General features: G+C 49.8%; 1 protein-coding gene across 3 annotated transcripts in view; it reads right to left on the bottom strand.

Moving 5' to 3' along the window:
* The window catches only part of MFHAS1 (multifunctional ROCO family signaling regulator 1), a 92,732-nt gene extending 76,082 nt beyond the window's left edge, over positions 1 to 16,650 (bottom strand). The window contains exon 1 of one of the 3 annotated variants that reach the window (XR_189041.5): positions 13,524 to 16,649. Coding sequence is in view for 1 of the 3 variants with exons in the window: in XM_004479665.5 (XP_004479722.2) it covers positions 13,524 to 16,494 (2,971 nt within the window). In the remaining 2 variants the exon portion in view is untranslated. Of the gene's footprint in view, positions 1 to 13,523 lie in introns of all 3 variants that reach the window. The other 2 variants (XR_189042.5, XM_004479665.5) reach the window with 2 other exon arrangements.
* Between the last annotated feature and the right edge of the window lie 8,763 nt (positions 16,651 to 25,413).

Consider the following 25,413-nt stretch of genomic DNA (forward strand, 5'->3'; position numbering starts at 1 on the left):
AGGTGGGTAAAGCGGGAAGGGAGGAAGACTTCAAGAAGCACCCCAGGTTCCAAACGTCAGAAAACGATCTGGGGAAGCAGGCGTGGCTCAACGGATAGAGCATCCGCCTACCATATGGAGGATCCAGGGTTCAAACCCAGGGCCTCCTGGCCCGTGTGGAGCTGGCCCACGTGCAGTGCTGCCATGCACAAGGAGTGCCGTGCCACACATGGGCGGCCTCACGTAGGGGAGCCCCACGCGCAAGGAGTGCGCCCCACAAGGAGAGCCGCCCAGCGCGAAAGAAAGCGCAGCCCACCCAGGAATGGTGCCGCCCACACCGAGAGATGATGCAGCAAGATGACACAACAATAAGAGATGCAGTTTCCCAGTGCCACCTGACAGTGCAAGCAGATGCAGAAGAATACACAGCAAGTGGACACAGAGCAGACAAGGGGGGAGGGGAGAGCAATAAAAAGAAAAGACAACAATCTGCCCAGCTCGGGCTTCTGCGCCCTTAGAGGGCAAGAGGGCATGTGAGCAAAGCATCAACGTGACATGCCAGGTTCTTCAAAAGCAAGTATTTGTCTCCAGCCAAAGAATCAGGACTCCTGTTAACAAAGAACCACGCAGGCCGTCCTCTTTTCTGGTGGTGCCCCCGGTTCACGGCGGGTTAGGACTTCAACAGAAATCCCCTGGGAACAGACGCGTCTCAACTCACCAACAGCACCATCAAGCAGAAGCCGTGGGGGCTGGAAAAGCCAGTGTCGCAGCGTCCTGCGTGGGCACTGCCTGGGGCCAAACGGGCAGCGGTTGGTCTGCTCCTGGTATCAGTCACCTGCCGTTGGCTAAGCAAGAGGAGTTAACAGCCCCAGTCATCCATGAGACGCCAGCAGCGCTGCCCTTTGGGTAAGCTCTGAACGCTGCAGCAAGGCTCACAGGCCAGGCTCCAAGGTCTCAAGTCTTCAGGAAGGGACTGGGGAGAGGAGGGACCCAACCCGCTGCTAAAAATCTCTGGCAGGCTGCAGGGAAGCCAGGTCCAAGGCCCAAAGGCAAATTCCAGAAATGACCAAACAGAAAATAAGTTGGTTTTCCTTCTCCACACACCAGGGGGAGGAAAAAGACAAAAAATATATGGAAGCCAGGGAGGATCAGAGAGCTTGCAGATGTGGGTTTTTCTTGGGGTGGGCATAGTCACGAAGGTTAGACAAAAGAGAACAATTCAAAAGAACACCTGCCCCAGTTCAGACTCAGCAAAACAGCCTGGAAGAGAGAGGGACAGGCCACTCTGGAGCTCTCTGGGGGCGAGTGGTGTGGGTGAAAGGGCCACATCCACCCAACAGGGGCGCTGCACCCCGTTTTCTGTTATAGCACCCCTGCACGAAACAGGCTGGCCCTTGCCAGCCCAGGAAGCTGTTGGGGGCATCACATTTCTCTTTTCGATGCAATTCATGAGCGACAACCCTCCAGAATCAAACGCTCAACGCAGCTAGGCTCGGCTGGTGTGCGGCAAAGGGGAATCAAGCGAAACCAGGAGGATATGTTTTTAAGGACATGTTCACAGAAGATATGGCATGCCCTTTTCCTCCATAGTGTCCACACGAATTTGGACTCTTTAAAGTAGAAGATGGAGGAGTTTTCAAGACCGAAAACATCAGTGAAAAACCCCTGACTCCCAAACCTGCCTGGTTACTCTGTTAGCTTGAAACACAATACACAATTAGCTTTTGAACATAAAAGCCACTATGACAAGCTACAAGTGTTTCCTGTTTGTTTGGTTTTGTTGTTGTTGGTTTTTTCAGATCAAACACAGTTTAGTGTGCTGGTTAAAGCCTCTCTTTATTCACCCCCCACGCGGAACTGTGTGTGGGTAATCGCTTACATATTAAACCCCTACTGGTACAGGGCAAACACAAGAGGGGTAGCCCCTGTGCAGAACACATCTCGCGTCTCCTTAGACCTAGAAAATGCAAAGGGGTGGCACTCTAGAGGAAAGTTAAAGGAGAGATGAAAAATGCCACCCTGGCACAGGTGGATTTTCACAGAGATGACCAGCCAGCTCAGGTGGTAAGGCTGCTCATTATCAATGATTTGTTGTTCATTTCTCACTGTTCCTGCTGCCACGGACTTAATTTAACCAGTGGTATATTTATTTGCAGACAAAGAAGATTTGTAATTATCGCTATGTCTAAACATTACAGCAAATTAAAATGGATGAATTAAGCTGGGAAAGGCATAATTATGCAGAAAATAATGGTATCCCAACATGCATCACCACAGCCAATTTAAAAAGATTACCCTTATTTTAAATCACAAAGTTAAGCTTATAGAATTCCCAAGCCCCTTTTTATGTCCAACCGTTTTGACTCAGAGATTGTCTTTTTCTCACTGCATCTCAACAGTGCTCTGAGGGACACAAAGAAGGACGGTGAACCCTGAAGGAGACTGAGTGTTTCTCAAACCTCGCAAGTGGATAACTTGCTTCATATAATACCTAGAAAACAACCTGCAAAGAACCAAAAGTTTGTCAATATAGGACTAAATAGTACATCCTTAACGGAATATTATGCATCCATCCATCTTTCCATCCGTCAATCCATACACCCACATACAAATATGTGTAGTAGTACTGTGGCCGCTGAGATGGAAGCATTCCTCAAATAATTTATTAAGTGATACAATGCCAGGCATAACACAAGGACTACAGCACAATTTCTTTTGAGTTAAAATATAGCAAATGTACACCTGATTTTCCTCGAAAAAAATAAGAAAAAACACTTGACAGAGGAGAAAGAGGCATCAGAGAGGGGACTCCAAGGGGGCTTTTGCTTCTGAATTTACCATCCCATCCATTTAGATACTTTTTTATCATCTGTGGAAGTTAAAGGGTAGAGAGATTGTTTCAGTGCGTGATTCCTTCTGTTATATCTTCTGTATTTAGAAAAACAAATTTATGATGGTGAGCACTAAAAGAAATCACAAACTATCAATATATTGTACTGAAATTTATGACTTCAAAATATCTGAAGTTTTGTAAACAATCAAAAAGGCAAACAAGGTTGAAAAAAGATCTTAAGCATGACTGGCGAAAGTTTAATACTTTTAATTATGAAGAGTTAATACAAAGTAAGAAAACACTGCAATTAAAAAAAAAAAAACAAGCACCAAGATGATGCCAAAAGATATTATCAGGCAATTCGCAAAAGAAGCAACACAATTAGCCTCCATAGAGGAAATTTTTTACATTCACTAATTACAATTTTGAAATGTCAATGAGAAACTATTTTCTACTAAAGTTCAGTACATTTCAAGGTGGTACCCAGGGTTGATGAAGTACAGTGATAGCAATACTGCATATGCTGCAAGGAGGAGTATGAATTGTGCAATCCTCATGGAAAACAATGCACCCACGCATTGAGCCCAAATAATATTCTTTGCCTTTGACTCAATGATTCTACTTTGGGGCTTATTGCCCAAATAAGAAAGAGGCTTTCAAAATAAATGCAGTCGTCATAGAACTGCTCATAACAACAAAAACTGGAAATAACTTGTGTCAAAACAGTAGGAAAATGGTTAAACAAAGGTAAAATCCCCTTGATGTGCTACTGTGCAAGTATTCAAAACTACTGTGTAGATACTAAGGACATGGGACAATATTTTTTATAGTTATGTTAAAAATTCAATAAATTATTTATATGACATGAATATAACTATGTATTTTTAAAACTGAAGCTTAAGGGGAGAAAAAAATAAAAAATGAAAAATGTATAGTGATTGTGCTAGAAATTAGCTATGAGTGTTTATGCTGTCTAAATCTGTACATTTTAATACGGTAGAAAAAAACATTTTAAAAGCAATATAAGGTGTTACATTGTTTATATTCTTAAAAAATCCTTGTATAAATAAGGATCATGCTGTACTCCACCTCTTCTATGAACAAATAAGCTTTTATTCACAAGGTTAGCAGATTTCAAGTAGAGGTTCAGGCTCTTCCTTCTGGATTCAGGGGGATGGCAGCAGCAGCTAACACTTATTACGCTCTTACCCAGGCCAGGCATTGCTCTCAGCATTTTTGCATGTATTAAATCACTTCATCCTGAAAGAGCTATTTCGATGCCCAAAGTCACACAGCTAACCAATGGTGAGGCAGGGATTCGAGCCCAGGCACCCCAGGGCCTTTGCAACTAACCCCCATATTATAACGCTTCAATTTTAAAATGCAGCACCCACACATAAAAATACTTAAAATCTAAAAATTAAGTAATTTAAAAATGCAGCACAAAATTCCAAGTATTTCAAGCCAAACAAAACATGAAGTCAAAGTTCAAAAAACCTTGAGGCTTCTAGGATTTCAACTAAAATGTAATTGAGTCTATTTGGATAAATCGAGAAGCAAGGGAAAACAAATTCTAATGATGTGATTCAAAATGCAAGAAAACAATGTCATTGCCTGGGAAGTCTGTCCAAGCAAATGAAATGAATAAAATATGGGGTTCCATTACTGCAAAATTAATTTTTAAAACCCCTATTTTCAGCAGTCTGTGGGTCACAAGAGGCACAAAGAAAACACAGTAAAACTCAAACTGTCAACAATAAATAATTGAGTTATATCCAAATTCCCCTTTGTCACAGGACTTGTTATGGTAAAATTTAGAGTAAGGAAGGTCGATGTTCTCAGCTAGATTCCTAGGGATTAAAGAGGCATGCAGCTACCTGGCTGTTAAGAGTACCACGCGTTCCTTTCTCTCCGTACTCGGGAGACCTTGGCACACTTAGACCCTGAGCTCCAAAACAGGTCAACACAACTTGATCCTGACTCTGAGCCAATCACTTGGAACGACCCTGCCATCCTCACAGCCGGAAATCTCTTCCATTTTCCAAAGAGAGTCCTGCCTGATGGTCAAAGAATGGGTTGGGGTAATGCTTCCAAAGCTCTAGTAATTGGCAAAATTTTGAGCAGTTCACAAATTTAATTAAAATACAGAAGCCCCTTGCCCAGGTGGAGCAGTCGGTTCCTCTCACCCCACCTGCTGGTGCCCTCCCCTCACAGGTGCGGTACCCATGCCTTACCAGATCCCGTACCCCCAGCCCTGGGCACTTCAGGTAGGAAAGGAAGGTCTAAGGAAAGCTCGATCCCAGCTCCTCCGGGGAATTACTGCATTTTCTAAACCTCAATTTCACCACCTGAACATGAGGACAAAATAATACCTACCTCACAGTGTTGCCCGAGGATTAGAGGAGTTCTCCCACCTGCAACACTTAGCACTGTCTCGGGAACATAAGAACGCAATGGTGTTAGCTATCCTTGGACTTTCTTTGAACCCTCTACCTTAGAAAGGGTATATGATAATGATGAATGCAATAACCTTTTTTGTATTAAAAAGAAAGTTGTCAGGAAAAATAAGAATCTTATGAAAACAATAATAATGTAGCTAAGGCAAACAACAGCACCTAGGAGAAATGTCGTTGTTCTAATTTTATATTTTCCCTCTTCATTACCCCTTTTTTCTTTTTAACTCCCTCTTGTCAGAAGGAGGCAAGGAAAGAAGGAAGGAAGGGAAGCCTCATTCTGCTACCCCAAAATTCACCACGACTGTAATTATACAATGTTAATACCACAGACTGCACTTTAGAAGCGTGGGGCATCTCAGAAAATTAACTCTTTAATTTCTCCAACATTTAATATGCTAATAATAGAAAACTACCCCAAACAAAGGATCTCTCAACATAGAAATCTATAAATAGCACCCATATATTTTTCTAATGACAGCATCCAATTTAATGTACACTGTTTCTGGAGTCAGTATGTATAATCTTTGGTGGACAGAAAAGACAGATGACCATGGAAGCAAATCCACAAATGACTGAGAAATGTTAAGATTTCTGAAAGAGGCATTCCTCCCCCACCCTCTCAATAAAAATGCCGATTAGTTTGGAAGTTTGTAGGAATCCACAGATACAATACATTTTCTTTATCTTTCACCATCCTCCCAAGAGCTGCCTGAGGTTTCTTGCAAACAAATGAATCAACTTGAAAATCAAATGAAAAGAACGGCTTGGGCACAATTTTCCACAGTCTCATCTATATCAAACAAATTCCAAGTTGTAGCCAGTTTCTCTCAGTATGCACATTTTTTTCATGAAAAATGAGAAGCCAGCGTTTTTTAATTCAGGAAATTAGTCAAACATGCAAAAGATCTCCTCCATATGTGGTCCGATTCCATACATATGAGAATCAACAATTACATCAACCAAAATCCCAAAACTCAGCTCCCCGTGGCCAAGGCCATGCATTTTATTGCATTCCCCTAAAACTCCGAGTTCAGCACAGATTTCTGTCCATTGCAGGAATCCAACAGCAACTGATGGGTCTGCCAGGTTTGCATCACCTGTCACCCAGCCCTTACCCTTACACCTGCCTGTAGCCTGGCAATCATTCCAGAAGCTTTACTTAAAATTCACATGAAAAAAGCTCTGTGCAGAGGATAGCAATTACCCGGGACTTATGTGTCAGTACTTATTTCTCTTAGACGTATCTGGGATGGCACCCCAAGTTTATCAGCTCCCCAGTGTGTCCCATTCGCCACAGAACAGATCAGAGAGCACGATGTCTTTCTGTCCTCTCAGCACTGTGAGGATTCCCACGATAGCATGTTAAAATACGTTCCATCGATGGGGTACCCCAAAGCCGAGCCTGAAAAGCGCCCCCTTTCCGAAACCACACCTTGGAAGGAGCTGCCACGAAGAGCCTAGTAAAAGGGCCTCCAGCCAGTTCACCCAGAAGAAAGCTGCCAGTCTCATCTTCAGGTCACCTCCAGAAGTGACTCACGGGCCTCCCCACGGGAAGGCAGAGTGGCACCCGCAACACAGGCACCTCCGCAGCCGAGCCGCGCCCTGTCCTTCCCACAGAGCCCTTGTGCACAGATTTGCAGAAGCGAAGGAAACAGCTGCGCCAGCCTGGCTGCCCCGAGCTGCTGCTGGGCAGTAAACCGTCCAGCGCAGGAAGGAAGTGGGCAGCCCCTGGCGGCACAGGGCCCAGTCCCCGGCCCCCCGAGCCCAGCGCTCTGCCCTCCTCACCCCCCACCAGCTTTCTCCAACTTGCACCTTTTTCAGTCTTTGCCTTCTGAAAATCTACAGCTACAGGGGAAACAAAATTCTGCTGCTGGCTTTTCACTCATTTCCTCTTCAGGAAACAAAGCACCAGAAGTTTCTAATAAGAGATTTTGTTGGGGGTGGGGAACGAGAAAATGTTTTCAAGCATTCAGTGCCCAAAACACAAATAACTAAAAAGTCTTTCTCCCACCTCCTCCGGCCCCCCCCCCCCCCCCCCCCCCGCCCCAAATAAGTCAACCCTCCTGGCAAGGCACCTGGGCATAGTTTTCCAGGCTGGTGTCCTAACACACAGCACACACAGAAGCAGCTCTTCCAGCACCTTCCACACACTTAACCCTGCAGGGTTTCTGGAAAGCATCACCTGGAAGAAGGCAAAACAGCTCGTCCAGGCCCCTGAGGACATCTCTCTACCTGCAGCCACCCCACCACCACTTTCCCTCTCCTCTTACAGAGGTCGGTGTCAGCTGAGGATTGGGGGTGGCTGGAAAGAGTGCGCTACAGGACATCAGGCCCTGGTGGGCAGGGCGTGCTCACGGCCTCGAGGAGAGCCAACGTCAGGTCAGCAGGTGGAAGGCTTGCTGTGCCAACTACACTCAACTCAGGGTGGCATTCTGAGAAGGTGCCCTCGGCCGCCTATCTCTGTGACAGGAGAGCGAGGGAGAGAGAGGAACACACATACATCTGCCCGAAACTCAAGTGGGAAAATGACAGATGCCTCAAGGCCACACTTTAAGATGAAGCGCATCACCCACAACCAGGAAAAGCGCCTTGGCAGCAGTCAGTGAAGGAACACGAGAATGGGTTCCTTAAAAGTGGCCAAAGCACAGCAGCTGCGGAGGGCAGTGAGAGGGTAGAAGAGATGTGATGTGGGGGCATTTTGGGGATTCTGAGTTGTTCTAAATGATATTGCAGGGTCAGATGCTGGATTTTATATATCCTGCCATAACCCACTGAATGTTCTGGGGGAGAGCGTGAATTACAGGGTAAACTGTTAACTGTGTAGTGCAGCAGTGCCCCAAAATGTGTTCACCAAGTGCGATGAGTGTGCCGCAATGATGAGGGAGGTTGTTGGTGTGGGAGGGGTGGGGTGGGGAGTATACAGGAATCTCATATTTTTTAGTGTAACTTTTTGGTGTGATGTATATATCTTCAAAAAAACACCATTTACAAAAATGAGGTGGTGGGGGTGGGGAGTGGGTTACATGGGAACCTCTTATGTTTCCTGTTTTTTTAATGTTTTTTAACATAACATTCCTTGTGATCTATTAACTTTACTTAAAAAAAAAAAAAATGGCCAAAGCACCGCGCACCCTGTCCCTCCTTGGGGCGCTGCCCTGGGAGTGCCAGAACATCCCGTGAGACGTCAGCAGCAGGGCGGAGCCGGGCAGCCGAGGACACGGTCCCGCCTCACCTAGGCGAGCACCCTGAGGGTCCCACCAAGGCGCGAGTCCGATGGACACGGGGGCTGTCTGAGGTGCTGGGCACAGGCCCCGGGTTGCACGGGCTGGGCAGGCGGGACCCGGGGTCAGCTGCCCTCATGGTGCAGCGGGCCTGGTCACACAGGCCCAAAGGGGCCTCCAGTCCTCCCGCTGGCGCGAGGGTGACCAGCCCAGGGACAGGCAAGCCTGGCGGCCCCCAGCACCCAGCTCTGCTGGCAGAGAGGCTGGACCGGGGAGGTGGGCGCCTGGCCCGGCCTGCCTGGAGCGGCCTCTCCTGGGGTGCTTTCCCCAGGAGGGACCCCGGGGAGAGGTGCGCCAGGGCTGGGGGCGCACCGTGTGGGCGAGACGAGGCTGGCACCAGCCCCTGGATAAAGAACACAAAGCACATCCTAACGGATGGACAGACAGGCTCTTCATCCAACGGGCTCCCGTGGGGTGAGGCCAGCGGATGGCCGGATGGAGAAAGCAACCAGAAGCGCTCCCTCGGGGCTGCCCACCCCCCAGCCCCTCCTCCTGGGAGCAGCCCCCTGACTTCTTCCCAACACACTCTCACCTCACCTCAAAGCCAGTCTGTGGGGGCTGCCCTCGAGTTCAGGTGCTAAGAGGAATAAATGAGGGAGAGGGAAATAGGGGGCACTTTCAGGACTTGGAATCTTCCTGAATGGCAGATCCAGGCCATTATACATCCTGCCATAACCTACAGAATGGAGTGGGATTGAGGGCAAATGACAGTGTGGGCTATAATCCACGCTGTGTGGCAATGCTCCAAAATGTGTTCACCAATTGCAATGAAAGTACCGCACAAATGAAAGAAGTTGTCAATGTGGGGAAAAGTGGGAGGTGCGGGAAGTGGGGCATATGGGAATCCCCTATATTTTTAATGTAACATTTTATGGAATCTAAGCATCTTAAAAATAAACTAAAAATTTATTTTAAAAAAAGATGAAGCAAATCAGTAAGAGATAAAATAGGTGAGGTTTAACGGGAAGAAAGAGGAGCAGGTAGCAGAGTATGACACAGAATAGCTGTAACAAATGAAACAGACTTCCTCCAGGAAATTCTGAAATACTTGTGCAGGCATGGACAGAAGATTCTATGTTAGCATTTAAGGAAGATTCTATTTTAGCATTTTGCATTTTTAAAAAAATTTTAGCATTGAAACATGAACACACCAAAGGCCTTTCTAGTCTTTGAATTCTCTTCTGCGCAGCATCTCTTTCCTCCACGGCTTAAGATTTTGATTTCTATAAGAATCAAAGCCCAGGAGAGTTCAAAGAGAGTTCTAGTGACAGCCAAGAAGAATCCATATTAGTGAAGTCAAGCTAAAAAGATATTCAATAACCTTTGTGAAACTAAAAACAACGGCGACTTCAATCCAAACAACTACGCCATGCTCAAATGCCAGCGATTCTAAAGCCACAGTAGACTAAAAGCAAGAATTCTGTCTTGCTTCAGTGCTCAGACTGAAGGAGCCAGCAAGGGAAGGAGCAGTCCTGTGGCCATAATTGGAATCCCAGAGGCACATCTGGGGGCGGGGCCTGACGGGAAGCAGCACAAAGCAAGATGACCACAGTGAGCAGACCTGGGGATTTCAGAGGACGCTGATGACACAAATACATCTCTTTCTCACCAAAGACCAAATGCAATCACTCAGCCAACACCCGAGCACTCGTTGGAGGGGCCACAAAGCCTAAGGCGTGTCTCCTGCTAGGAAGACCGGAATGACCTAATCAAAGAGAAATCATGGCAGGTGCAAACACCAACCGATTTTTCATTTGTCACAGACCCGCCAGGTGCTGTCAGAGAGGGAGGTACACAGGCGTGCAGAAAATAATGAAGGGCAACTATTAATTTGACTTGGAAGATGTGGAAAAGTACTGAGTTACTGAATGAATGAAAGATGCTAAATTTAAAGAAAGCCATAGAACTAATCTTCCGCCTACTGATCTGGGTTGCTTTCTTTTCTTAAAAATGACCTGTAAGGGTCTGGAGAGCAGAATGTTTGGAGAAAAATCACACCCACCACAAGTTCAACCCACCCACCGGGCACTTGCTCATACGGGGGAAATCAGAGCAGTGGGCTCTATTCTAGATACAGCCCAGCTTCCACTTTGTACACAACAGACATCACATCCAACCTCTGCAGTGTTCGCCTTCTCCAGTTTAGACCTCACACTGGTCGGAGAGGTGGAAAGCAAACATGAACATCCCACCAGAAGAAACTGGCTCTGGGGCACAAAGAGACGAGAAAGGGGCCAAGGAAGACAGGCTGGCAGTGGTCAGCACCTGCAGAGAGCAGGCAAAGACCCACACCTGCCCTTCCGGTCTCGTCGCAGGCCACCTCTGGTTTTCCAGAAGACTCTCCTGTCACTCAACGCATTCATCTTAAACAGACAAGGCTCTCTGACCATACAAGTGGATCTTTTAAATAAGAGCTTTTAAACGCCAGGAGGTGTTTGAAGATTTTTTCCAAACACTACATTTCTTGTGAAAAGCAAGATAAGTGCAGGCCAGCATCACACTTCGCCAGGCCAGCTACGTTATCAAGTTCTTGCCAGAAAATTAAATAGGGCTGGGCCCAAAACGCTGATCTTTTTACGCAAAAACATTTTAAGACATTAATGCAACTTTTTGTTTCTTCTGCATAAAATCAAGGAGAAAGGAGTTTGCTATTTACTTCCGAAGTCAGAAAAAAATTTTAATCCAGTTTCGTCACCACTGTATATATATAAAACTGACACTCATAAAATGTGAAACTAAGTAACCCGTTTAAGTCTCTAAAAAACTAAATGACTTAAAAAGACACAAGGCTACTAAGAGACTCAAATACTTCTGCCAAATTAAAACAGATTTTAAAAATCTAGAGACTTATGACCATATTTTTAATGTATATACTAAATTATCAAACACCGCGACCTAATTCTGTTTCTACATCACTTTCCAGCTTTTTCTTTAGCTCTTAATGAGTCTCTCAGAATTTTGGCAATTAGTTACAAATGATTATTACAGTAAAATAAGAGTAAAACGTGTTTTTCTCCTCTCTTAAGTTAATGCAAATTGTACAATAATCATCTTCTTTCCCATACTTTGTGTCCTTTGCTACTTTGGGAAGAAATACAATCTTATACAAAGCAAAAAAGATGATCTATTTCTCTGATCATAAATAAAACAGGAATTACACTCAGTAATGTAAAAACAAAGTATGATGTGTTCCTATTCAATTTCTAAAATAACTTTACTATTTTTTCAACCATTTGCTTACATATTTGAAAAACAAAACACAAAAACCCAGGCTTCCTTAGAGCCTGGATAGCAAACCAGGTGTAACCTCATCTGAAAGCAAAGAGGCAAAACAGGAACAAGAGAATGAATGGACTTGTTTCTGCACCTCCAACAAACTTGTCTGTGGAATTTACAGATGTTAAAAATCAGAAATAAAGAGCTGTAGTTAGAAAGAAAGAAAAAAATCCAAGCCCAGCATTTGCTCCTGAGTCCTGGGAGTTTTCTGCAAAAATCCTGTTTGATAAACTACTTCTTTCCCTTTGTTTTTAACCACATTAATTCTACCGATGCTCCATCTTTGGGTTAAGAATTAATTTTAGGGAGCTTCTTCAAAACTACCCTGTGAACACAGAACCCTCAGCCACTTTATTCGATTTAGTAACACAATACCGAGGTATTTTGTTTCCACGAATGAAGTACAATGGCAGATACAAAACAAACCAGAGAGTCTACGGGGTCAGAGAATGTGACGAGATTGCAGATAATCACAAAGAATGGACAGCTCAGGTGACTGGTAACTGGACGCTTTTGTCAAGCTGAAGAATTAAAAGCAGCTGAGATCTGGGGCAACGGAAAGATGTTACCTTCGGAAATATTCGCACCCAATTCCTTCCTGATACCGCTACAAACTGCACGTTTGCCAGCACCCAGAGCAGGACAAAAAGCTCAGGGTGGCACGCAGGCTTCCATTTCCTCACTCCCTAAATGGACTCTGGGGAGAAACTAGTAATGATACTTCTGTCTGGTATGTGCTTATAAGAACTTGGAATGTTGTTGTTAGTTAACTAAGCCTGTTCCACAAAAAGCAGAGTTGTTAAAGAAGAGCTTACAGAGGCTAAGGACTGGACCATCTGAAGACTTATGATACCAATTAGGCAGGTTCAGAAAATCCCAGACAAGAGCCCTGGATCTCTCCCACTTCACAGTAATGGTTGGGGAAAAAAAAAATCTGTTGGAAAACACTCTCCAGGAAACTCTTGTCAGCTTTTCGTCCCCTCCAAATTCTTGTCAAAAAGCTCCATTCTCTACCACTTATCAAAAAGACAACTCTACAACTCAAAACCGCCAGGAAATACCCTAGGAAATTCCCTGTCTATCTTTCATGCCCTAGAGAACACTGGATGAAACAGCAGCCCCAAGATTTAGTCATGCATCAGAGCTCGGATATGTTGTCTTGACTCATCCATCACTTACCCCGATTACGAAAACATTCTGTGGAATTTCTTAGGAACAGTGAGCCACAACTTTTACTTTATGATTGCTCTCTAAATTAAAAGAAAGAATGCGACAATAGGCACTTAAAATTCAAAGCACCCATCAGGAGCTCTCTAATATACATTATAGCCACGCCTCCGCAACAGGCTAACACCAGACTCACCCAGCTCCTGTTCAATATTACCTAAACTTTCTTTCCAGGAAATATGGGCTAAATTGGGAAGCAAAAAGAGCAGATCAAAAATGTTGTAGCTGGAATCCACTTTGGAGGTTTGGGTCTTTCTACTAGGAAAGCATGACACTTGTACTGAATTTCCTACTGCTTAGATATTTGGGGGCAGGGCCTTCTCCTTGCCCCCAAACCCTCCTCTGTGACCTTGCAGATCTTTCCTGGGGAACCTCTGGCGTGAATCAAACATCCTTCCAAACGAGAAACTCACCTCTTCCAGTCCTCCTCTGAACACCCACCCCAGAAGAGCGGGAGCCCTCCCCACTCACCTGGGAAAGCGTGCGGATTGGGCGACCCTCTCTTAAGGCACTTAGAACAGAGAATGTGCACCGTGTAGTGCAGGCCAGGCCACTCCTGTAGCAGGACGTTCAGCTCCTCCACCAGCGGCGTGATGGCTTGCCAAGCCGTCCAGATGTTCGGTAAGGACGCGTGGCTGGCGATGGACAGCGTGTCCGGCCGCAGGACCCCCTTGGCAGGTCTGTAACTCACCACCACGGGAACCTTCCCTCGGTAGGCGAAGATCTGACATTTCCCGTCCGACCTGTGCACCACGTGGCTGTTGATCTGCACACTGTAGCGAGCAAACAGCCCGGGTGGAAAGGTGAAGGGAAAGCTGTACTCGATCTGCAGCTGCTCGGCCACGAAGGACTGCCCCGCCAGGTTGGTCCCGTTAATCCAGGCCTCCGCGTGCGGCACCTCGTTCTGCACGTAGCACGGGAACTTGTACCAGGCCGTGGCCCCGTTGAGCGGCTTGCCCTTGGCCTTATTGAGGCAGTAGCACAGGCCCATCTTCTCCAGCAGCTCCAGGAGCAGCTGCAGGTCCTGCTGGGCCTGCACGTGGGGCCTGAGCAGCAACCGAATGACGTGCGCTGGCAGGAGGCCGTGAAGCAGGAAGCCCTCCACGTAATGGTGGAGCTGGGCGGCCCGGAGCAGGTCCTGGCCCGGCGTGGGCAGTGCCACCGAGGGGGGGCCTTCCGCCTCCGCCTCCCCCTCCCCGCTGGTGGCCACGAGCAGCTTCTGCAGGAGCAAGGAGGGATCCCTCTGGAAAAACACGTTGAGGATGTCGATGAGACGGGTGAGATTGTGGAAGACGTGCTCCTTGAGCGCCGGGCTGTCCTCGAAGTAGAGCAGCTTGCCGCTCTCGTGCAGGTAGGAGAGGGCGCTCTGCAGCCGGTCCTCGGTCAGCCCCGCCTGCAGCCCCAGGCGCGCCGAGTCCCACCAGCTCAGCCACAGGCGCTGCGCCTGCGGCGGCTGGAAATGCAGCTCCTCCAGCACCTGCCAGGACCGCGGCAGGACGCGGTGCAGGTTGGGGAAGATCTCCCGGTGCTCCGCCACCGACAGCAGCTTGTCCCGAAGGCGCCGCAGCTGGCGAGGGTCCCTGCAGCTGACGGGCAACACCGGGGACAGGATCTGCAGCCGGTGGTTGAGCAGATACTGGAAGTGGGCCTTGCGGCGCCGCAGGTTCTTGTCGGAAACGCCGTAGTAGGCGGCGTGCGGGCTGGCGGAGCGCAGCTCGAAGTCGCGCGCCAGCGCCTCGTCCACCACTCGGGCCAGGCGGCTCAGGCCCTCGGCGTCGTGCTTCTCCTGCAGCGCGATCTGGCGGTGGATGTCCAGGCACTTCTCCTCCAGCTCGCGCTCCCCGCACAGGTCCGCGTGCGTGCCCACGATGCACATCACGGCGTGCGGCACCCGAGCCCCCACGCGGTGCAGGAAGGAGCCCACGGCGGCGGGGAAGCGGCGGGGCTCGTAGGCGGCCAGGTTGACCACCAGCACGTACAGGGCCCCCGGGGAGAGGAAGAAGGGCTGGATGACCTCGTAGCTCTCGTCGCCGGCCAGGTCGTACACCACGAAGCGCAGGCCCCGGGAGGCGTCGGCCGTCCAGCTGGTCACCTCGATGCCCTTGCTCGGGCACGGCGGGGAGCTCTTCTCCGGGTCCCTTCCGCCGGGGCTGGCCTCCAGCGGGTCCTGGGTGAGGCCGCGCCGCAGCAGGGTCTTGCCCGCAGCCTTGTGGCCCAGCAGCAGCAGCTTGAGGCGCGGCTGCACGGCGGGCTGCGAGTGCGCCAGCTCCTTCTGGTAGGCGGCGATGTACGGGATGCCCTTCATGCAGACCTCGTAGGGCGGCTGCACCAGCGGGTTGTCCTTGATCTTCCACAGGCCCACCTGGGAGAGCTGGCCGAAGTTGTCGGGCAGCACGGCGAGCTGGTTCCCCTGCAGCACCAGCTCCTCCAGGCCGCGCAGCTCCACGATGGAGTCGGGCAGGTAGCGGATCCGGTTGTGATCCAGCCACAGGGTGAGAAGGCGGCCCAGGCCCGAGATGAGCGAGGGCACCGAGGTGAGCAGGTTGCGGCTCAGGTAGAGCTCCTCCAGGCCGGCCAGGGGCAGCAGCGCCTCGGGGAACTCCTCGAAGCAGTTGGAGGAGAGGTTGAGCATCTTGAGGCGCTGCAGGCGGCTGAAGCGCGCGGGCAGGGCACGCAGCCCGTTGCTGTCGAGCATGAGGCTCTCCAGGGCGGCCAGCTCGCAGAAGCCGCCGGGCAGGGTGCCCAGCTCGGCGCCGCTCAGCCAAAGGATCTTGAGGGCCCGCAGGGCGCCGATGTCCTCGGGCAGGCCCCGCAGCCGGTTGCTGGACACGTCCAGCTCCTCGAGCGCCGCCAGCTGCAGCAGCTGCCGCGGAAAGGCGGCCAGCTGGTTGTGGTCCACGTCGAGGGTGCGCAGGCGGCGGAGGCGCCCGAGGGAGTCGGGCAGGTGCGCCAGGCGGTTGAAGCTGACGTCCAGCTCCTCCAGGTGCGCCAGCGCGCCCAGGGGGGCGGGCAGCGCGGGCAGCTGGTTGTGGCTGAGGTTGAGCTTGCGCAGCTCCCGCAGGGCGCCCACCGCCTCCGCGCCCAGCGCCGTCAGCCGGTTGTGGCTCACGTCCAGCTCGGTGAGGTGGTGGCCCAGCTCGGTCACGGCCGCGGGCAGCCGGGCCAAGCGGTTCCGGCGCAGGACCAGGACGCGCAGGCTGCCGAGCGCCGCGCCCAGCCCGGCGGGCACGTCGTCCAGGCCGTTGTTGCCCAGGTTGAGCACCTCCAGGTCCCCGACGCCGGCGGGCAGCACCAGCTGGGCGGCGTCGGGGGCCCCGCGCGAGTCGCCGGCGGCCGCGCCGAGGCCGAGCTGCCGCAGGCTGCCCCGCAGCTTCCGGGCGCGCAGGGCGGCGTCCCGCCACAGCCGCGCCGTCTTCAGGCTCCCCGCGTCCGTCCCGGCCATGGCGGGGCCCGGCGCCGACCCCCTGTCGCGGGCGCCCGCACCTACATGCCGCCGCGCGGGCCCTGGCGCTCCCGCTCCTGCGCCGCTCGGCGGCCCGCGCCCGGGGCTCCTAGCGCGCCCGGCGGCCCGGCGCCCGCGGGGCGACGCGAGCAGCTGCGGGGAGGGCCGAGCGCGCGGCGCGGGGCGAGGCGGCGGCCGGGGGACCGGGCCGCGCGCCTTCGCCCTCCGGCCGGGCCATGGGCGCGGGGGCGGCCGCCGCCGGGGCGCGGGGGGCCGCCCGCCCCCGCCCGCGCGCGCCTCGGGGGCGTCCCTCGGGCCCCCGCTACCCTCGCAGCCGCGGCGCCGCGAGCGGCGGGACGGGGGCGGCGCGCGGGCCCGAGGCGAGCATGTTGCGGGCGCCGCCTGCTCGCCGCTTCCCGGGGCTCGGGCGGGAGCGCGAGCGCCGCGTCCCCGGCGCTGGGAGGGCGCGACCGGGCGGCGGCGCGCGGCCCGCAGCGGCGCCACGTGACCGGCGGAGGCGCCGCGGGGACCCGGCACCGCCCCGGGGGCGGGCCTGCGGGCGGCTGCGGGCGGCGGCGCGCGGGGCGGGGGCTCGGAGCGCCCCGGGAGCGGCGCGTGCGGCCCCGCCGGCGCTCCCCTTTGTGGGTCGCGGGCCTGTGCGCGCGGGCTGGGGCCTTTGTCCCTTCCTCCCCGCCTCCCCTTGCCGTGGACTCCCCCTGCAGCCACCCGGGAAATGGAACCGGCGGAGTTCGGGGGGATGGTTCCACTTAAGGGGTCACAACGAGAGTGCGACTAAACAAAAGGGGCAAAGCAGACACCCCTTCACCCGTTTGGTAAATATTCACGGAGACCCTTTGTGCGCAAGCCTGGGCCCTTCTCGGCTCCCCTGGGGAAGGCTAGAGCAGGCACCTCGCGGCCTGCTGGGGGACGGGAGGTCTGCCAGGTATGCCACCCGGTTAGCCCAGGTGTCCTCACGACCCGTGAAACAGGTAAGGTGGCCCCCCTTGTACCTGGCACGCGGGGGGTGCAGGAAAATGGCAGCCGCTTCAGGTGAACTCATAGTCCAGTGCTCAGCCCTGAAGGTTAATTTTTCCGCTGTGAGGAGAAGACCCGTCTAACCTGGTTTCTTTGAGATCACTCCATATAAGTACATCATTTCTGCAGAGTTTAGCAAAGCTTCGACACCTAGAGACGCCAACTCTCTCCTCTATTCTGGCCTGCTGTTGGTTAGTAATGAAAGTGAGTCGTTTTCAGGGACACAAATTAATTTAGTTGGTTGAATGTACCCCTTAACACACTGGCTCTGCTTGTGACATTGCTGTCGTTTTGAAACCCATTTTCGGTACAGATATTTGAGTAATAACTCTGCCCTCGGAGAGAGTGACTCAACAACCTCAGGCTGGAGATCTGCCCCAGTGATGGTTATCAGGCCAGCGTCCATCCTGTAATTACAGGCTGCTCCCCAGGTGGGTGGGGTCCCCGAAACTGCAACCCACAGGTGAATTCTGAAGGACTTTTTGGGAGATCAGATTGCTCTAGGGTTGAACACACCAAAGATGGTCCCATTTTACAAAAAAAAATTCCAAGATAGCTAGGCTGACCCGTGTATTGAAAGAGGTGGAAGCATGGACCAAAGGCACGAGGTGGCTTCCCCAAGCAGCTGGCAAGGTGAGCAGGGAGCCAGGTATGCTAACCCCCCATGTGGGTACGTCGCCCTGAAGGGCTCCTTGAGCCCGACCCCAGATCCTCCACCCTCCAGGCTCCTTACACAGCCTTGAACTCGGCCACCTGTAGGAGAGCAGAGAAGCACCCAGCCCTTGTCCTGCTCACTTTGGGCCCGGAAGTGGTCCAGATTAGATCTAAGTAGCATGTGCTACATCGGTCCCCTTTCGAAGCCATCCGAAAATTATACTTCCATTTTACATGTCCTTTGTAAACTGTCCTCTTCCTCAGCCGGGAGGAAATCTGTAATCTGCTTTATTCCGTAAAGAGAACAGGGCCGGACTGGGTAGCGTCTCCAGCTCTGGCTTCTCAGCCCTTACGGAGCGCCAAAGCCTGATGTGAATGCGTTTTTTGCTCTTTCTGAGCCCCTTGGCTTGGTGGTCTAAGAAGCCTTGACCGTGTGGTCGGTATAAGGAAAGCTGGAAAAGTCAAATCCAGAGGCAAAATGATAAGCTAAAGCTCCAGGAAAAGAAACTGGCCAGTATGGCCCTTAAGTCCAGGCTAGAAGGACCCCCGCCCCAGGCCCTGTATCTGGCCCTCTTCTGAGGGGCCTTCTAGAACACCTGCAGGTACTGCACATGGCCTCCAGCTTGCTCAGGGGCCTAGAGGCAGCCTTCCCAGGCCAGAGGGAGGTGCTGGGTGCCCGTTCCGGGCTTGGGGGGTGGAGATGGTGCAGGACCGTCCCTGGAGGCCCACCGAGCTCCTCACTGTCCTGGATGAAGAAGGGGAGTGGGTGTGCCACCTTTAAATGTTTAGGCATCTGGTCTGGGGTCTTCCGTTTGTCCTCTTGTCCCAGGCCCAGCAAATGTGAGTGTTTTTCTAGAAGCAAAACCCATCATCTCAGTTTGGGGAAAGGGACTCTGGTCATTCGAAGTTTTCTCGCCTTGGATGCTTGTTTGATGTCATGAACCTAATTGCTCCACTTTTCCAAACCTTTTCCACTTAGGCCTGTTCATTTCTCCTGTTTTTCTTATTCTCGGACTCCTTACCTTCTAGCCGCTCCCACAGGGTTGCAGTAACCTTCCAAGGACGCTGGCCATACCCGGACTCCCACCCTCTGCTCGGGCGCTAAGTCCTTTTGGAAGTGGGAGAGGGGGTGTGAAGACACTGAATCGTGAGCCAGGCGAGGACCCTGGGCGTGCGGGACAGCAGTCTTCCGTTTGGGCGTCTGTGGCTGGCCCTCGGAGTGGCAGAGGGTGTGGGGTGCTGCGCTCTTAGCCCTGGTGAGCCTGGAAGTGATATGGGCTATGTAGGGGGCTGTGCATCTCTTCATGAATCACCAGGGCTGTGTGTGTCAAACAGTAAGAACTGCAGCCCCGCCCTTTGTAACCATGCCAACCGCCCAGTCCCAGAAAGCCAAGTAAATGATACAGGCTCTATAGACTTTGGATATTCAGGGAGGATGCAAACTAAATATGTTAATTCCAGCTTACCTGGAATGTGGGGGGTATGTGTTAATTCCAGTTTACCTGGAATGTGGGGGTATGTGTTAATTCAGGCTTACCTGGAATGTGGGGGATATGTGTTAATTCAGACTTACCTGGAATGTGGGGGTATGTGTTAATTCCAATTTACCTGGAATGTGGGGGTATGTGTTAATTCAGGCTTACCTAGAATGTGGGGGATATGTGTTAATTCAGGCTTACCTGGAATGTGGGGGGTATGTGTTAATTCCAGTTTACCTGGAATGTGGGGGTATATGTTAATTCAAGCCTACCTGGTACTCAAAGCACCATTTGACTCCACACTTGTACATACTCTGTATAAAAGGGACCCAAAAATCCTATTCGGGGCTTGGATTTTTGAACAGGAGTCCCGGAGCCTGGCCGCTCATTAATATATTGTCCTTCCCAAGACTATTCCTGAGTGCCGGCCTTCTGTATGCGACATTGAATCTCTCGGCTTCCACAGCAGAAGCCCCGAGCAAGCTTTCACGCTGGGTTCCTTGCTCTGTCTTCAGCATGCTGGCCTTTCCCCCAGCCTAACGACTGCTTTCTCTGGCCCTCGCTGACCGCCTAACTGCTGTCTCAGCGCTTTACTCCTCTCCCCGTCTAATGCCTCCCCCCCGGGTGATCCTCAGCCCCGCTCCCTCCTCCAAGTCTGGCTTCTCCCACCACGCGCCCGCGTTGCTTTCTAAAGGGGCACCTCACCCTCTCTCCTCCCTCGGGCCCCCCGAGTTGAAAATGCACAACAACTTATTTTGGAGATTTTCTCCTTTCTTGGCCCATGAGAAGTCTGTTGTCACTTCAAGATTTGAATTTTCAAAAACAGACCCATAAAAGTTAATTATATCCTGCTAGGGATCAAGTTTGCAATTAGAATAAGTGCTACCAAATAAACCCTCTAACTACCTGGGCACACTGGCCAGGATTTGCCCGGACAGCTTCTTCTATTTATATGCATGTTATTAAGTTTATATTAAAAGATGCATACTCTGTAAGCTCATAAAGTGCCCCTTCCAACCCAATTTTAGTGTTATCAGTTCCCACTTATTCAAGGATTTATTTTAGGGTGAGCTTAAAACCAGGGCAGTCCTGGGAAACAGCGACAGTTGGTTACTCGACTTACATTTATATTGACATGGTATTATTTCAAGGAATCTCAGTGTTTCATAGGACATTCCAAAGGAGGTAGGGGGAAGCAGATGTGGCTCAAGCAGTTGGGTGCCTGCCTACCACATTGTTCTTTAAAAAGAGCCCTTTATCTTGTCCTCCCTTTCACCCTTCAGGAGTTCAAAAGACATGGTTTCCCAGCTGCTCTACATGTTCAAAATAATTCTGATTGTGAATACATTGACTGAGCTGCTAACTAATTTATCAGGGGGTGTACTCATGGGCCTGTGGTTCCAACTAACTTTGGAGCCCAGAAACCACCTGTCTGGTCCTTCTGAGGGGAACTTAATTTTTAACCCCTCAGTACAAAGGAGACCCAAAGCTGGGCTACAGCATTTCATGAGTAAATGAACTTGTTCTCTCCTCGAAGTCTGGATTCGCTGAGTATCCACTGCCGTCATCACGAAAACAGGAAAGGGCTTCCCGCAATTCTCCCTTCTTGTCAGTTTGGACCCAGCTAACATTTTGCCTCCAATACACAAGAAAACCCTCCCTCCTACCTTGCCCAAGGTAACGAAAAGAAAACCTCACCACCTGGTTGCTAACCGGGCCTGCACCCATCTTGGCTTTGTTTTGGATGAGAGAGACGTGCAGGAAATCAAGGGAAAGCAGAGAAAGAGAAAGGTCTTAGCCCGATTGATTCGACGTAAAGCCTTAAAAACAGTCGTGGAACCCCTTAGCCAAATGGGGTTTGTTGAGGTCGTGAGGTCTAAACTGCTGACACTGCAGGTGATTAACTGAAGGATCTGAACACAGCGCCAGGAGAACCACAGTCCTGCATTGCAGACTTTGTAGGTACCCGTTTAATTTTCACAACAGCCCTGAATGACAGGTTTCCTTAAGGTCCTCATTTGACAGAACAACTGAAGGCAGCGCTGTTGAATAGGAGATGCCAGACATCAGGCAGAGGCCAAACCTCACGTCCTTAACCTGTGCTCCTTCTTGGAGGCTGCAGAGGGTGGAGGGGAAGGGTTCTCTGCATGCTGGGTGTTTCGAGCTGTGGAGAAGTGGTACCAGCTGGAGAACGGGGGCTGATACTCGTCTTCGGCAGGAACTGAACTTGGCTCTTAAAATACAGAGGAATGTCATGTTGGGAAACCCAAAGCTCGAAACAGTGTTCCCAAACTGCAGGCATTGGGTTTCACATCTGTTATTAACCAACAGAATTTCTATACCTCTCACTGATAACATTGGGTTTGTTCGATTTTTTTCTGTCTTAGAAGGAATGGAGTTAATACCGGTACCCATGATTAGAGGGCATTTCAGACTCTGTCTTTTGAGGATTCAAGATAAAGATGGAAGACTAAATTAGCAGCTGCGATTAGAGCAAAAGAACCTGGCATGTTTTGTTTCATTACAAAAAAATGTAAGCATATCCCAACCTTCTTTTCCAAAATTTAATAAGTCTGCTTTGGACCCGCCATCTCTTCTAAATACAAGCCAGTTGGAACAGCAGTGGAAAAAGGAACTGGAGAAGCAGCGCATCAGCCACAAAGAGGAGGCAGAAAAAATGCGTTCACGGCGCCCACCCTTGCAGACAGCAATGGCAAATCATACCAGTGTGTGTTGTCTCCTTTCCCTTGCTCTCCTGCAAACAGGTTCATCTTGGAATGGGCAGCAGTACACTTCACACGGATCTCTTTGTGTTTCTAGGTCAAGTGGGAAGACACATGCTCCCTGCTGAGGAAAATAAAGTGCAGTGTATTTTTAGCATCTGCTGAAAGTACTTTCAGCTGAAGATATTCCGCCCGATCCAGGCTCTTCCACTAGAGGCCAGAAAATGTGCCGCAATATCATCGAGAATTCCAGAAAGGCCCCCAGAGATCTGTAGGTAGCAGCCCTTGCCGTCATCCTTAGCCCCAATCCAGGGGCAAAGATCCTCATTTTGGGGAAAAAAAAAAAGAAGGAAAAAAGGAAAATCATTCCAGAGAAAGATCAATGGAAAACATCTGTGAAATAGCTATGACAAATGAAGCTAACTATAGCACACTTGGCACGCTGAGCTAATGCAATTGCAGGAGGAGGAGATAGAGGGGCTGGGGAGCAGAGAATGCCCCCCACCCCATGCCTGAAAGTAACCCGCATGCAGGGAGCCACTGGCCTCGCTGGTGCCTTTTTGAAAGGTAGGGCAGCGTACCTCTCTCAGCAGACATAGCCACACCCCATGGCAGGTGCACTTCAGCTGCCACTCACTCTCCCAAAGGGCAGTTTGCACGGTGTATAAACTACAACCATACAAGGCAGCCCTGGTAGTGGAGTTTTAGTGACTAGACTGAAGTTTAAATGTTGCCCCTGAGATTTAGTGACAGACAAATGGTTTAAGATCTTTATTCTGTCTGCACAGTTTTGAAAAATGTTTCCTATTTTTCAAAACAAATTTACTTAACTGCTAGCTTTTAAATAAATGCAAAAAGGGATATTGGGCTTTCCTTTATGAAAATTGTCGTTATTCTAATAAAGCTATACATGTATTAAAAGGCAGGGAGGCAAAAGTTTCTAGCTAGATCCTTTCTGAAACCTATTACTCTTATAGCAAAAATTTTCTATTTACGTTCTGTAAATAAGAATAAAACCCGCTTCTCTGCCTACTTTTTAAAAAAAGATTTATTTATTTCTCCTCCCCCAACCCTCCTTGTTTGTGCTCACTGTCTGCTCTCTGTCCATTCGTTGTGTGCTCATCTTCTTTTTAGGAACCGAACCCTGGACCTCCCATGTGGGAGGGAGGCACCCAGTTGCTTAAGCCACCTTCACTCCCTGCTTGTTGTGTCTCTCATTGTGTTTCCTTGTTGTGTCTCTTCATTGCATCATCTTGCCATGCCAGCCCATTACTTCAGCTCGCTGTCTTGCTTGTCTTCTTTAGGAGGCACCGGAAACAGAACCCAGGACCTCCCGCGTGGTAGGCAGGTGCCCAACTGCTTAAACCACATCTGCTTCCCCCTACCTCCTTTTGAATGTCCTATGGAATACTGAGATTCCTTGAAATAATACCATGTCAATATAAATGCAAGACAGACTATGGTCTGCCACCATATAAACATCACAGTAGACTGTGCCTTCATCATCAATCCAACAAGTATTTGTGGAAGGCACTATGGAGGGAAAACTTGAGATATTTTAGGAGGTGGCTTGAGACGGCTTCTGTTTCTGTTCTCTTCCTCACGGTGTAAAAATAGAGCATTTGTCTCCCGTTGATTAAGATGAGTTATTCTTCAAAAGCTGTGGTCCACTGATAAGTTAACAAGATGCTGTCGGGGAGCAGATGCAGCTCAAGTGGTGGAGCACCTGCTTCCCATGTGCAAGGTCCTGGGTTCAATCTCCTGTACCTCCTAAGAAAAAGAGCAGATAGGATGGAAGTCTAGATAAAGGAGCTAGCAGACACCTGTTTTGTTCCTTTAACAAAACTGTTGTGCAAGGTAGCAAAGGACAATTGGAGGAAGCCCTTCCCTTTCTCCATAAGGTAATATTCTATTGTCTTCGTGGTTTCTGAATAGAATTATATTAACTTTTAATTTACATTTTCAAAACTGTACTTAGAGTATTAAGTCTATGTGTTAAAGGTTTGGGTTTTCTAGCATGGAGTATTATTTTTTTTTCTTTTTGTTTTTGTGTTTGTTTTTACAAATTTAACAGGATGTACAAATGAAAAATATGCCACAAGATTAATGGGGAAAAAATTATAGGCACTTTATTCCAGCAGTTTAGGTTTGATACTGCATTTGGCATAATCATATAGACCTACTGCTTGTCATTATTATGTCATCTGCTGTGTTGCTGCAGAAAAACTATATCAAACTGGAACCAAACTGTGGCAGTTTGATATGGTAATGAATTCCAAAAATAGATATTGGATTATATTTGTAATCTGATCTGTACCTGGGCATGATTGAGTTATGATTAGGGGTGGAGACTCAAAGATAAGGCATGGCAAAGAACAGAGTTGAGGGTTTCTGATGTTGGAGTTTGATGCTGAAGACTTAAGCTGAGCTCCAAGAAGTAAGCTCACAGAGGAAAGAGAAGCAAGCCCTGGAAAGAAAAGAACCTTGAATCCAGAGAGAAGCAAGACCCTGGAAGAGAGGAACCCAGGAAGCCTGAACCCTCACAGACATTGGCAGCCATCTTGCTCCAACATGTGAAAACAGACTTTGGTGGTGGAAGTAACTTATGCTTTATGGCCTGGTAACTGTAAGTTCCTACCCCAAATACATACCCTTTATAAACACCAACCAATTTCCGGTATTTTGCATCAGCACCCCTTTGGCTGACTAATACACAAACTTTCAGGTTTCCTCCTAGATTTTAGTATTCACTTTCTTACATATGCAATTCTTCAAATGGATAGTTTTACTTTACTTTTCAGTCTTTTTTTACTTAACATTAATCTGTGACAGAAGGTTATGGGACTTGCTTTTAAAAACAGTTGATGTGTAGTACCTGTGTACAGTGATCCCTTCAAATGCCCCCTCCCACCCCAGCATTGGGCTCCCAGCAGCCATTTGTCCCACTGACTCCATGCCCTGTCCCCAGCTCGTATCATCAAAGGTAAGCAGCTAACGGACGCTGGCCAGAGTCCCTTTCCTGATACTTG

Source organism: Dasypus novemcinctus, chromosome 29, assembly GCF_030445035.2.
Source record: "Dasypus novemcinctus isolate mDasNov1 chromosome 29, mDasNov1.1.hap2, whole genome shotgun sequence".
Lineage (NCBI taxonomy): Eukaryota > Metazoa > Chordata > Mammalia > Cingulata > Dasypodidae > Dasypus > Dasypus novemcinctus.